The sequence below is a fragment of the Triticum urartu genome, chromosome 1A (assembly GCF_056163025.1).
Source record: "Triticum urartu cultivar PI428250 chromosome 1A, HENAU_Tu73, whole genome shotgun sequence".
NCBI lineage: Eukaryota > Viridiplantae > Streptophyta > Magnoliopsida > Poales > Poaceae > Triticum > Triticum urartu.
The window spans coordinates 213,310,145-213,325,045 of record NC_141873.1 but is presented as its reverse complement, the minus strand read 5'-3'; the positions used below and the strand labels follow the sequence as shown (position 1 = coordinate 213,325,045).

At 42.7% G+C, this 14,901-nt stretch overlaps 2 protein-coding genes across 2 annotated transcripts; both read left to right on the top strand.

Annotated features, from left to right (window-relative positions):
* The first annotated feature begins 11,650 nt into the window (after positions 1 to 11,650).
* Positions 11,651 to 12,526, top strand: LOC147990625 (protein FAR1-RELATED SEQUENCE 5-like). Its single transcript, XM_087538321.1, has 2 exons — positions 11,651 to 11,797; positions 11,885 to 12,526. The coding sequence occupies exons 1-2, from the start codon at positions 11,651 to 11,653 to the stop codon at positions 12,524 to 12,526; spliced, it is 789 nt and encodes a 262-aa protein (XP_087394447.1).
* Positions 12,527 to 13,207: 681 nt separating this feature from the next.
* LOC147990624 (uncharacterized) lies at positions 13,208 to 14,476 on the top strand. The gene is made up of 2 exons (XM_087517345.1): positions 13,208 to 13,495; positions 13,588 to 14,476. Exons 1-2 carry the CDS (start codon positions 13,274 to 13,276, stop codon positions 14,362 to 14,364), a joined length of 999 nt encoding a protein of 332 aa, XP_087373471.1. The 5' UTR covers positions 13,208 to 13,273; the 3' UTR covers positions 14,365 to 14,476.
* The last annotated feature ends 425 nt before the right edge of the window (positions 14,477 to 14,901 follow it).

Sequence of the window (14,901 nt, the reverse complement as noted above, 5' to 3'; positions counted from 1 at the left end):
CCACCTCCGCCTCCTCAGAAGCGGACTCCTCCTCTGAATCCATTTCCTTACCAACAAACGCACGTCCCTTGCCAGATGAGCTCTTCTTGTGTGATGAAGACTTTGAGGAAGACTTGGAAGAAGACTTTGAGTATTTCTTCTTCTTGTTGTTGTCAGAGTCATATTCCTTGCTCTTCTTCTTCTTTTTGTTCTCATTGTCCCACTGCGGACACTCAGAGATGAAGTGGCCAGTTTTCTTGCACTTGTGGCATGTTTTCTTCTTGTAGTCATGAGCAGAAGCTTCATCATTCCTTGAGCTTGATCGTGAAGACTTCCTGAAGCCTTTCTTCTTGGTGAATTTTTGGAACTTCTTCACAAGCATAGCAAGTTCCTTTCCAATATCTTCAGGGTCATCAGAACTGCTGTCAGATTCTTCTTCGGATGAGGAGACAGCTTTTGCCTTCAAGGCACGAGTTCGCCTATAGTTTGGACCGTAGATATCTCTTTTCTCAGAAAGCTAAAACTCATGTGTGTTGAGCCTCTCAAGTATGTCAGACGGATCAAGTGTCTTGAAATCAGGACGTTCTTGAATCATTAGGGCTGGGGTGTCAAACGAGTTGTCAAGTGATCTCAGTAGTGTCTTGACGACTTCATGCTTGGTGATCTCAGTAGCACCGAGGGCTGAAGCTCATTTGTGATGTCAGTGAGTCGATCAAACGTGAGCTGGACATTCTCATTGTCATTTCGCTTGAAGCGGTTGAAGAGGTTGCGAAGGACACTGATTCTCTGATCTCTCTAGGTTGAGACGCCTTCGTTGACCTTGGAGAGCCAGTCCCAGACTAGCTTAGATGTTTCCAAAGCACTTACACGGCCATACTGTCCTTTGGTCAGATGAACGAACTTCTTGACATCAGCAGCAGTGACACCTTCTCCAGCCTTGGGAACGCCATTCTTGACGACATACCATAGGTCGGCGTCAATGGCTTCAAGATGCATGCGCATCTTATTCTTCCAGTAGGGATATTCAGTTCCATCGAAGACGGGGCATGCAGCGGAGACTTTAATTATCCCTGCAGTCGACATAGCTAAAACTCCAGGTGGTTAAACCGAATCACACAGAACAAGGGAGTACCTTGCTCTGATACCAATTGAAAGTGCGTTATATCGACTAGAGGGGGGGTGAATAGGCGATTTTTATGAAAGTCTTCAAAACATGGAAGTTTCGAAGACAAACGATAGAAATAAACCTATAACCATGCAGCGGAAGGTAGACTACACTAGGTAAACCACAGTCATGTATTCAATGAAGTGAAAGCACAATGACTAATAGCAGCTAGGTAGTAAGGATCAGGTAGGAAGATATTAAGAAGCCAAACAGAACACACAGTCGCTCAGTGAAGACAAAAGATAGTGCAATCATACAATGACTTCACAAGGAACAACAGTAAGTAAAGGGAAGGGAAGGATGAAACCAGTGACTCGTTGAAGACAATGATTTGTTGGACCAGTTCCAGTTGCTGTGACAACTGTACGTCTAGTTAGGGCGGCTAGGTATTTAAACCTGAGGACACACAGTCCCGGACACCCAGTCCTGAACACGCAGCTCAGGACACCCAGTCCTCACCGTATTCCCCTTGAGCTAAGGTCACACAGACCTCGCCCAATCACTCTGGTAAGTCTTCAAGGTAGACTCCCAAACCTTCACAGACTTCGTTCACCGGCGATCCACAATGTCTCTTGGACACTCAGAACGCGACGCCTAACCGGCTGGAGGATTCACAGTCCTCAAGTGTAATAAGTCTTCTGATCACACAGACAAGAAGACTTAAGTGATGCCTAATTCTCTTTGGCTCTGGGTGGTTAGGGCTTTATCCTCGCAAGGAATTCTCTCTCAAAGGCTTCGAGGTGGGTTGCTCTCAAATGACAAAAGCCATACTTTAACTCTGAGCAGCCAAACGTTTATGGTTGTAGGGGGTGGGCTATTTATAGCCACTAGGCAACCCGACCTGATTTGTCCGAAATGACCCTGGGTCACTAAGGAACTGACACGTGTTCCAACGGTCAGATTTCAAACTCACACGACAACTTTACTTGGGCTACAAGCAAAGCTGACTTGTCCGACTCTGGACAAGATTCGCTCTCATAGTCTTCACTCGAAGACATAGGTTTTGGTTAAGCATCACTTCAGTCATTCTGACTGGTTCTCTTGGACCCCACTTAATAGTACGGTGGTTCCTATGACTCAACAAAGAAGAAAAAGAACTACGAAAGATCTAAGTCTTCGAGCTCCATAGGCTTCATGCGATGTCTTCTCTTGTCATAGTCTTCAATGTGAATATCTTCATATACCACCTTTGACATCAATGTCTTCATACATTTTTAGGGGTCATCTCTGGTAGGAAAACCGAATCAATGAGGGACTTCTACCTTTGTTATCCTGCAATTCTCACAAACACATTAATCCCTCAACTAGGTTTGTCGTCAATACTCCAAAACCAACTAGGGGTGGCACTAGATGCACTTACAATAAGTCATTTTGACCTATAAAAAATAAGTAAAGTACTTTCGGGACGAAGCGCCACCGCCTCGAGATGGAACTTGGGCAGGAGCACTTTTGCCCTCGGGCGGAGCCATTCTGCCAGGGGAACTTCCCTCCCGGAGGGGGAAATCATTGTCATCATCATCACCAACAACTCTCCCATCTTGGGGAGGGCAATCTCCATTAACATCTTCACCAGCACCATCTCATCTCAAACCTTAGTTCATCTCTTGTTACCAGAACTATAGATTGGTGCTAGGGGGTGACTAGTAGTGTTGATTACATCTAGTAGTTGATTACTATATTGTTTATTTGGTGGAAGATTATATGTTTAGATCCATTATGTATTAATACCCCTCTGATCTTGAGCATGATTATTATTTGTGAGTAGTTACTTTTGTTCTTGAGGTCACGGGAGAAATCATGTTGCAAGTAATCATGTGAATTTGATATGTCTTCGATATTTTGATAGTATGTATGTTGTGATTCCCTTAGTGGTGTCATGTGAACATCGACTACATGACACTTCACCATATTTGGGCCTAAGGGAATACATTGTGGAGTAGTAAATATATGGTGGGTTGCGAGAGTGACAGAAACTTAAACCCTAGTTTATGCACTATTCATTAAGGGACCGATTGGATCCTAGAGTTTAATGCTATGGTTAGAATTTATTCTTAATACTTTTCTCACGGTTGCGAATGCTTGAGGGAGGGTTAATCATAAGTAGGAGGTTTTTTCAAGTAAGAACAACACCTAAGCACCGGTCCACCCACATATCAAATTATCAAAGTAGCGAACACAAATCAAACCAACATTATGAAAGTAACTAGATGAAATTCCCGTGAAACCTCAAGAACGCTTTGCTAATTATAAGAGACTGTTTTGGCCCGACCTTTTCCTCAAAAGGATTGGGCTACCTTGCTGCATACTTGTTACTATTATCGCTACTTGCTCGTTACAAATTATCTTGCTATCAAGCTACTCGCTACTCATAGTTTCAACACTTGCATACATCACCTTACTGAAAACTACTTGTCATTTCCTTCTGCTCCGCATTGGGTTCGACAATCTTACTTATCGAAAAGAGCTACAATTGATCCCCTATACTTGTGGGTCATCAATGATCCAATCATATTCATGCTCAACACAAACACCAAATACCATTTATTTAGGTTCAATTCTAATCCCGAATGTAGATGGAGTGTGCGATGGTGATCGTATCAACCTTGGAATTACTTCCAACACACATCGTCACCTTGTCCTTAACAGTCTCTGTTTATTTTGCAACTCATGTTTCGAGTTACTACTCTTAACAACTGAACCAGTATCAAATACCGAGTGGTTGCTATAAACACAAGTAAATTACACATCAATATATGTATATCAAATATACCTTTGTTCACTTTGCCATCCTTCTTATCCGCCAAGTATCTAGGGAAGTTTCACTTCGAGTGACCATTTCCTTTGCAGTAGAAGCACTCAGTTTCAGGCTTGGGTCTAGCTTTGGGCTTCTTCATGGGAGTGGCAACTTGCTTGCCATTCTTCTTGAAGTTCTCTTTCTTTCCATTTGCCCTTTTTCTTGAAGCTAGTGGTCTTGTTAACCATCAACACTTGATGCTCTTTCTTTCTTTCTACCTTCGCCGATTTCAGCATCGCGAAGAGCTCGGGAATTGTTTTTGTTATCCCTTGCATATTATAGTTCATCACAAAGTTTTAGTAGCTTGGTGATAGTGAGTAGAGAACTCTGTCAATCACTATTGTATCTGGAAGATTAACTCCCACTTGATTCAAGCGATTGTAGTACCCAGACATTCTGAGCACATGCTCACTGGCTGAGCTATTCTCCTCCATCTTGTAGGCAAAGTACTTGTCAGATCTCATACCTCTCGACATGGGCATGAGTCTGAAATACCAATTTCAACTCTTGGAACATCTCATATGCTCCATGGCGTTCAAATTTTTTTGAAGTCCCGGTTCTAAGCCGTAAAGCATGGTGCACTAAACTATCAAGTAGTCATCATACCAAGCTTTGTCAAACATTCATAACATCTGCATCTGCTCCTGCAATAGGTCTATCACCTAGCGGTGCATCAAGAACATAATTCTTCTGTGCAGCAATGAGGATAATCCTCAGATCACGGACCCAGTCCACATCATTGCTATTATCATCTTTCAACTTTTCTCAAGGAACATATCAAAAAAAGAGCTATATCGCGAGCTATTGATCTACAACATAGATATGCAAATACTATCAGGACTAAGTTCATGATAAATTAAGTTCAATTAATCATATTACTTAAGAACTCCCACTTAGATAGACATCCCTCGAGTCATCTGAATGATCACGTGATCCATATCAACTAAACAATGTCCGATCATCACATGAGATGGAGTAGTTTTCAATGGTGAACATCTCTATGTTGATCATATCTACTATATGATTCACATTCGACCTTTTAGTCTCCAATGTTCCGAGGCCATGTCTGTACATGCTGGGCTCGTCAAGTTTAACCCGAGTATTCCGCTTGTGCAAAACTGTCTTGCACTCATTGTATGTGAACGTAGAGCTTATCACACCCGATCATCACATGGTGTCTCAGCACGACGAACTGTCGCAACGGTGCATACTCAGGGAGAACACTTATACCTTGAAATTTTAGTAAGGGGTCATCTTATAATGCTACCGCCATAATAAGCAAAATAAGATTCATAGAAAATAAACATCACATGCGATCAAAATATGTGACATGATATGGCCATCATCATCTTGTGCCTTTGATCTCCATCTTCAAAGCACCGTCATAATCTCCATCGTCACCGCCTTGACACCTTGATCTCCATCCTAGCATCGTTGTCTTCTTGCCAACTATTGCTTCTACGACTATCGCTACCGCTTAGTGATAAAGTAAAGCAATTAGATGGTGATTGAATTTCATACAATAAAGCGACAACCATAAGGCTCCTGCCAGTTGCCGATAACTTCTACAAAACATTATCATCTCATACAACAATTTATATCTCATCACGTCTTGACCATATCACATCACAATATGCCCTGCAAAAACAAGTTAGACGTCCTCTACTTTGTTGTTGCAAGTTTTACGTGGCTCCTATGGGCTTCTAGCAAGAACCGTTCTTACCTACGCATCAAAACCATAGCGATTTTTTGTCAAGTGTGCTGTTTTAAACTTCAACAAGGACCGGCCATAGTCAAATTCGATTCAAATAAAGTTGGAGAAACAGACACCCGCCAGCCACCTGTGTGCTAAAGCACGTCGGTAGAACCGATCTCATGAACGTGGTCATGTAATGTTGGTTCGAGCCGCTTCATCCAATAATACCGCCGAATCAAAATAAGGCGTTGGTGGTAAGCAGTATGACTATTATCGCCCACAACTCTTTGTGTTCTACTCGTGCATATCATCTACGCATAGACCTGGCTCGGATGCCACTGTTGGGTAGCATGCAATTTCAAAAAATCCTATGCTCATGCAAGATCTATCTAGGAGATTCATAGAAACGAGAGGGGGAGAGTGTGTCCATGTACCCTCGTAGACTGAAAGCGGAAGTGTTTGACAATGCAGTTGATGTAGTCGAACTTCTTCTCGTTCCGACCGATCAAGCACCAGACGTACGGCACCTCCGAGTTCTGCACACGTTCAGCTCGATGACGTCCCTCGAACTCTTGATACAACAAAGTGTCGAGGGAGAGTTCCATCAGCACGATGGTGTGGTGACGGTGATGGTGAAGTGATCTGCGCAGGGCTTCGCCTAAGCACTACGAAGATATGACCGGAGGCGTAAACTATGGAGGGGGCGCCGCACACGGCTAACAATTGTTGGTGTGTGTTCTAGTGGTGCCCCCTTCATATATATAGGTTGGAGGGGAGGAGAGGCAGCCAAGGGGGCACCCCAAGTAGGAGGAATCCTACTTGGGGTCCTCCCAATTCGGCCTCCCCCCTTTCCTATTCCTATTCGAAGTAGGAAGGGAAGAGGGGGAAGGGGGAATCCTATTCCCTTTTTCCTTTCCTCCTTCCCATTTTCTACTCCAATTTGGCCAGCCCATATGGGAGGGGCACACCAGCCCCTTAGGGGCTGGTCTGTCCCCCTCTTGGCCCATTAAGGCCCATGTAGTTGCCGAGGGGGGGGGATGCCCGGAACCCCTTCCGGTGACCCGATATGCACCCGGTACCCCCGAAACACTTCCGGTGTCCGAATAGCATTGTCCAATATATGAAGTTTTACCTCTCGACCATTTAGAGAATCCTCGTCATGTCCTTGATCTCATCCAGGACTCCGAACAACATTCGGTCACCAAATCACATAACTCATATAATACAAAATCGTCATTGAACGCTAAGCGTGCGGACCCTGCGGGTTCGAGAACTATGTAGAGATGACCGAGACACCTCTCCGGTCAATAACCAACAGCGGAACCTGGATGCTCATATTGGTTCCCACATATTCTACGAAGATCTTTACTGGTTGTACCATAATGATTGCACACGTTATTCCCTTTGTCATCGGTATGTTATTTGCCCGAGATTCGATCGTTGGTATCTTCATACCTAGTTCTATCTCATTATCGGCAAGTCTCTTTACTCATTCTGTAATACATCATCCCACAACTAACTCATTAGTCACATTGCTTGCAAGGCTTATTATGATGTGCATTACCGAGACGGCCCAGAGATACCTCTCTGATACTCGGAGTGACAAATCCTAATCTCGATCTATGCCAACCCAACAAACACCTTCGGAGATACCTGTAGAGCATCTTTATATTCACCCAGTTACGTTGTGAAGTTTGATAGCACACAAGATATTCCTCCGGTAACCGGGAGTTGCATAATCTCATAGTCAAAGGAATATGTATATGACATGAAGAAAGCGATAGCAATAAAACTGAACGATCAACATGCTAAGCTAACGGATGGGTGTTGTCCATCGCATCATTCTCCTAATGATGTGATCCGTTAATCAAATGAAAACACATGTCTATGGTTAGGAAACTTGACCATCTTTGATTAACGAGCTAGTCTAGTAGAGGCTTACTAGCGAAACGGTGTTTTGTCTATGTATCCACACATGTATCAAGTTTTCGGTTAATACAATTCTAGCATGAATAATAAACATTTATCATGATATAAGGAAGTATAAAATAACAAATTTATTATTGCGTCTAGGGCATATTTCCTTCAGGATCCATGTATGAGAACAAAGTGTGGACTTTGGTTGACTTGCCCGATGATCGGCGAGCCATAGAGAATAAATGGATCTTCAAGAAGAAGATTAACGCTGATGTAATGTTTTTGTCTACAAAGCTCGACTTGTTGAGAAAGGTTTTCGACATGTTCAAGGAGTTGACTACGATGAGACTTTCTTAACTGTAGCGATGCTTAAGTCTGTCCGAATCATGTTAGCAACTGCCGCATTTTATGATTATGAAATCTAGCAAATGGATGTCAAAATTGCATTCCTTAATGGATTTCTTAAAGAAGAGTTGTATATGATGCAACCAGAAGGTTTTCTCGATCCTAAAGGTGCTAATAAAGTGTGCAAGCTCCCGCCATGCATTTATGGACTGGTGCAAGCATCTCGGAGTTGGAATATACGCTTTGATGAGGTGATCAAAGCATATGGTTTATATAGACTTTTGGAGAAGCTTGTATTTACAAGAAAGTGAGTGGGAGCTTTGTAGCATTTCTAATATTATATGTGGATGACATATTGTTGATTGGAAATGATGTAGACTTCTTGGATAGCATAAAAGGATACTTGAATAAGAGTTTTTAGTGAAAGACCTCGGTGAAGCTGCTTATATATTAGGCATCAAGATCTATAGAGATAGATCAAGATGCTTAATTGGACTTTCACAAAGCACATACCTTGATAAAGTTTTGAAGAAGTTCAAAATGGATCAGTCAAAGAAAGGGTTCTTGCATGTGTTACAAGGTGTGAAGTCGAGTCAAACTCAGTGCCCGACCACTGCAGATGATAGAGAGAAAATGAAAGTCATTCCCTATGCCTTAGCCATAGGTTCTATCATGTATGCTATGCTGTGTACCAGACCTGATGTGTGCCTTGCTATAAGTCTAGCGGGGAGGTATCAAAGTAATCCAGGAGTGGATCACTGGACAACGATCAAGATCATCCTGAAATACCTGAAAAGGACCAAGGATATGTTTCTCGTTTATGGAGGTGACAAAGAGCTCGTCGTAAATGGTTACGTTGATGCTAGCTTTGACACTGATCCAGATGACTGTAAGTCACAAACCGGATACATATTTATATTGAATGGTGGAGTTGTCAGTTGGTGCAGTTCCAAGCAAAGCGTCATGGCGAGATCTACATGTGAATCGGAGTACATAACTACTTCGGAAGCAGCAAATGAATTAGGTTAGATGAAGGAGTTCATATCCAATCTAGGTGTAATACCTAGCGCATCGGGTCCAATGAAAATTGTGACACCCTCGATTCAATCATACACTAATCATACACGCAAATGTGTACGATCAAGATCAAGGACTCACGGGAAGATATCACAACACAAGTCTAGACACAAATTAAAATAATACAAGCTTTATATTACAAGCCAGGAGCCTCGAGGGCTCGAATACACAAGAGTTAGTGAAAGCATTAATATCTGAGTACAGACATAAGTTAAACAAATTTGCCTTAAGAAGGCTAGCAGAAAAGTAGCAATGATCAGAAAGGCAAGGCCTCCTGCCTAGGACCTCCTAACTACTCCTCGAAGCCGAACTCCACGTAGAAACATCCTCGGGGTCCTCTGGCTCCTGGGCTCCATCATCTGGTTGTGTCATCCGAGAAAAATGGAAAAGGAGGAAAGAGGGAGCAAAGAAACTGTGAGTACTTATCCAAAGTACTCGCAAGCAAGGATCTACACTACATATGCATTGGTATCGATGAAAAGGGTAGTGACTATGGACGGAACTGCAGAATGCCAGAATAAGAGGGGGGTAGCTAGTCCTATTGAAGACTACGCTTCTGGGAGCCTCCATCTTGAAGCATGCAGAAGAGAGTAGCAAGTGTAGCATCAAGTAGCATTGCATAGCATAATCCTACCCGGCGATCCTCTCCTCGTCGCCCTATGAGAGAGTGATCACCTGGTTGTGTCTGGCACTTGAAAGGGTGTGTTTTATTAAGTATCCGGTTCTAGTTATCATAAGGTCAGAATACAACTCCGGGTCGTCCTTTTACCGAGGGACACGACTATTCAAATAGATAAACTTCCCTGCAGGGGTGCACCACATTACCCAACACGCTCGATCCCTCTGGTCGAACACACTTTCCTAGGTCATGCCCGGTCTCGGAAGATCAACACGTCTTAGCCCCACCTAGGCCTAACAGAGAGGTCAGCACGCCGATCTAAATCCTATGCACGCAGGGGTCTGGGCCCATCACCCGTTGCACACCTGCACGTTGCGTACGTGGCCGGTGAGTAGACCTATAAACCTCCATTACAAAGGAAGTTGCGTTACGCGGTCCAACCCGGCGCGCGCCGCTCAGTCGCTGACGTCTAGGAGGCCTCAGCTGATACCGTGATGTCGAGTGCCCATAACTGTTCATGCGTAGTTGGTTGGTGTGTATAGGCCAGTGGCTAGACTCAGATCAAATATCCAGATCTCGTTAAGCATGTTATTTGAAGTATTCGCAGACGCCGACTAGGACCAGGCCCACCTGTCTCCTAGGTGGTCACAACCTGCCCTGTCGCTCCGCCACAAAGTAACACTCGGGGGCCGTCGAGAACCCAGGCCCACCACTACCTGGGTGGAACCACCCATCCCTTCAGCCCCCACATCCGAACAGTATCACAAGTGATGTAGCAGTATAGTAGTATATAGTATATATCCGTGATCACCTCCTGAAGTGATCACGTCCCAGTAGTATAGCATGGTAGACGGACAAGAATGTAGTGCCACAGATGAAGTACTAGCATCCTATACTAAGCATTAGGATAGCAAGTAAAGACATCTACAATTGTAGCAACAATGACGGAGGTGGATTAGGAGCACTCGGCGACGACCACCTACGGAATCGCTGCCGCCCGCATGCAACCTTGGGATCTGTGCCTTTTGTCTTTAAATGATTATAGCCTGTTAATACGGCGCACGCGTTGTAGGAAGGAACAGTCTATACCTGTTCTTGCTCATTTATTGTTTCCTGTCTTGGCCACCATCGTACAGAAAGCTGTCCCTACCTAATTAATGTACTCAACCATCGCCTACCTGTGGAGTTTTCTGCTTCCTCACAAGGACTCTGTAGCCAGATCTGAAAACCAGCTCTCCTCTCGGCTCTTTGTGGTGATTTCCAGTCATAAAATTTCGCCACAGAAGTAGTTGATTTCAGTTTGGTATAGCTTCTATTCGTGTGTTGTTTAGCAGTAATCTTTTTCTTGAGTTCTTCGGTGCGAGAAGATGAGCAGTCCGGCAGATCCGCTTGACCACGAACCCACCGCCATCAAATCCATGTAAGTTCTTTAGTTTTAGAACAGATTGGTAAGCAGAACTGCTGTATTAAATGAGTATGTGTTTATTTTCCTTTTGCTACTCTCCCCTTTAAGATCGACAGAAGAAAAAAGAGCCGACCAGTGCGCCGCGGGGATAGCTCAGATGTCCGTCAAAGAGGCGCGGGCACTGTCGACGGTAGCTGAAGCAGATGAGCTAGATTCTTCTAATGGCAGCACAGAGAAGCACGTCTCAACAGTAGTAGACGGAGATCCTGGATCGAAATCAAGGACTCCAAATGTGATTGATGTCGAAAGGGAAAAGAGCGGCTAGGTTCGACGGTATGTTATATCTGTACAATTTCCTTCATGAACTCGATTTATGAGCTTGATGCACACACACAGAAGGTTCGAATTCTGGAAAAAAAATTGTTGATTCTATGGACATACCATCAACATAGAAATTTAATGTGTTCTCCTAATTTGTATGTAACGTTAATCGTATTTGTATGGGATTGACACTGGTCTTTTTTTTCAACTACAGTCACAGACACGGCGCAATGCCTGATGAATGAGCCGCTAGTGCAGAAAGGATTAGTGCACTAGAATTAGCATTTAGAGGATTCGCTGAGAGGAAAGGAGATGAAGTCGTAGTGCCTTCTATGGGGTTGACATTTGATTCGCTAGGAGAGGCCTACGACTACTACAATCTGTATTCATGGGAATGCGGTTTCGGAATCAGGTACGGGAAGAGTCGTACAAATGTCAAAGGTGCTAAAAGCATGCAAGAGCTGCTGTGCAACTGCGGGGTAAGCAAACAAACTCTATAATCCCTGTTCATTTACACCTTTTCAGAATATTGGATGCTTATTCAATTTAGTTTACTTTCTCATTAGGGGAAACCAAAGAAGGTGAACTCTACCTCTTCCAGAACAGAGTGTCCAACGATGATTAGATTGCTGAGAACTGAAGATGATGGTTGGTACATATGTGAGTACAGAGTCTCTCACAACCATGAGATGTTACACACATGCGCCCAGAAACTCCACTTCCCTTCCCACCGGCACATAGACAAATACACAAGAGAGCTAGTATCTCAACTGCGTCAGAATAATGTCAACCTCAGCAATGTTTACAGCATAATAGGGACATTTTTTGGTCGCATAGAGAATGTTCCTTTCACCAAAAGATGCGCGAAACTAAGCAGAGACCAAGCAGATGAAGATGTTAAGAAGACAATGGATTATTTTGCTGAGCTGAAGCAGAGTGACCCTGAATTCACTTATACAGTTCGTGTAGACAGTGAGAGTAGAGTTAGAACACTGATATGGACAACTGGGAAGAGCAAATTACAGTACCACTACTTTGGTGATGCTGTTACATTTGATACTACCTACAGGACAAATCTATACGACATGCCATTCGGACTATTTGTTGGGGTTAACAACCATTTCCAGAGTGTTATATACGCTGGTGTACTTATGCGTGATGAGAAAGTAGAGAGCTTTAACTGGGTTTTTCAGAGTTTGTCAAGTTGATGGGAGGGAAGAAACCAATTACCATTCTAACTGGTAAGTAAGTTGTCAATTTGGTAATATATATTTTTGTAATGAAAACTGGTTGGATCTGATATTGACCAATATTAATGTAATATTCACGGACCAAGCAAGAGCCATGGAGCTAGCTATCGAGCAAGTTTACCCCGATGCAACACATCGTTGGTGTAAGTGGCACGTTTTAAAGAAAGCAAAAGAATCGCTCGGGACTTTGTACAACAAATGGAGTGAATTCAGGGTTGAGTTCCACAAATTAATACAGGAAATGTTGACTAAAGAAGAGTTTGAAAAACAATGGAAAGAGTTGATTGACAAATATTCACTGCAGAACAATACTTTCCTCATACAGACTTATGAAAAGCGACATATGTGGGCGAAACCTTATTTTGCAGGGAAGTTCTGTGCCAGGATGACTAGCACACAGCGTAGCGAAAGTGCGAATCACATGCTCAAGAACTACATACCTCCAGGCTGCCCTATGAATCTTTTTGTGAAACAATATAGCAAGCTTCAATTCGACAGAGACCAGGAAGAAGGTTTCCAAGAAAAACGTACTAGACTGGTAAAAGTTTCAGTACTCATCTCTATAGTAATATGCTTTTGAAAATGAAATTTATCTTAGAAACGCTTATTTTATAATAACAATAAATCTAAATTTTACAGGGAGGTGTTGTACTAAAGGCAAACATTCCACTGGAGAAGCACGCAAGCAAAATATACACAAGGACAATGTTTGAAATGTTTGGTTCTTATATGTATGCAGCTGGCTCATACACTGTATCGGAGATAACACCGAAGAAATTGTACAGAGCAACTCATGTGAATGCAGAGAAAAGAAGCAAGTACTGTAAGACTGATTTTGAAATAGAAATAACTGATGATGGGGAAAAGTACAGATGCCAATGCGGACTATTCGACCACATGGGTATGGTATGCTGCCACATAATCAAGGTATCTTCGGTGCAAACTATGAAATACTGAAAATCTAATAATGACCTATGATTGCTAAGGTAGATTGACATGATATTCTTTTGTATTGTCAGGTGATGATGGTATTGAATGTTAAAATGATCCCGGCACACCATGTCATGAAACGATGGACAATAGATGCACGTGACATCCTACCTGACCATCTTAAACATTACCAGAAAGACATGGGTCCTATTGAATCTCCAACATACAGACACTCTGCTTTGTACAATGCCACACTTGAGCTGGTCAGACTTGGCGACACAAATGTTAAGAGTTACGAGTTCACTATTAATTACATAAAGGAAGGATTATTGAATGTGGCCCCTCTTTGCAATAGGGGAGATGGCATGAGTGTGTTGGACAAAGCTTCAAGCGTTGCTAGGTCAAATGCAACAAGCAAAATCAGGGGAGATATGAGCATGAACATGCCAGCTGATGCACAAGAATTTTCAGAACTCCGTCACATTCATATGGCAAAACGCACAAGGTCTGAAAGTTCGTGCATGAATGGAGGTGATGCTAACGAAGGTGAAAGTTCAGAGTCAATGAACGATGTATTCTCACCTGATAGAAGTCACCATGAGTTATCCGCACCACCTCCAAAGAGGTTGAAAGGCAGACCTACGACAGCAAGAGAGAAGGCGCCTTATGAGAAGAATGTTAAGAGATCGAGATTCTGCAAGATTTGCAGGGGCGAAGGACACAAATGCACAACATGTCCAATGAGAGGTGATGCATCGGTTAAACCGCGAAAACAATCTACTTGCACAAATTGTGGTGTAGCAGGGCATCGACGGAACAATTGCGGCAAGAAGGCAGTGTTCAATGACAAGATTGTTATGGAATGAATCATGAAGTGTTGAACCAGAATAATGAAAAAAGTACATTGGCATTTGCAACATGTATCTGCGATGAAACAGTCTCTTTTGAATAATTCATGTTGTTTGAGTGCAAAATGTTAAACAGCATAATGATTAGTTTCTTTTATTGTACTGGTTCTTAGATGCACCGTGTTTCTTACATTCATTTCTTGTTTTTAGTATAAATTTATATTTATATGATCGAATAGTAACTTATTTTATTAATGAGTTCCTCAACGCTGGGGAGATATTATTATCCACCTTGTGTAATAATTATGTTATATTGCAAAATGTCTTCAATTTCTGCAATTAATTATGTATATACAACTATGAAACATATTTATATATTTATTTATTTTACATTAAAAAAACTTCACGTACCGCCGCCATGTTGCACAACATAAAAAATAGAAACAAGGAATAAAGGTTATAATGGGCCGTTTGCCCGTACATGTTCATTCTTTTGTCATGTAGGGTGAAATGGACATAACTGATGGGCCGAGGCCAACTTGAAGGAGTGGGGCG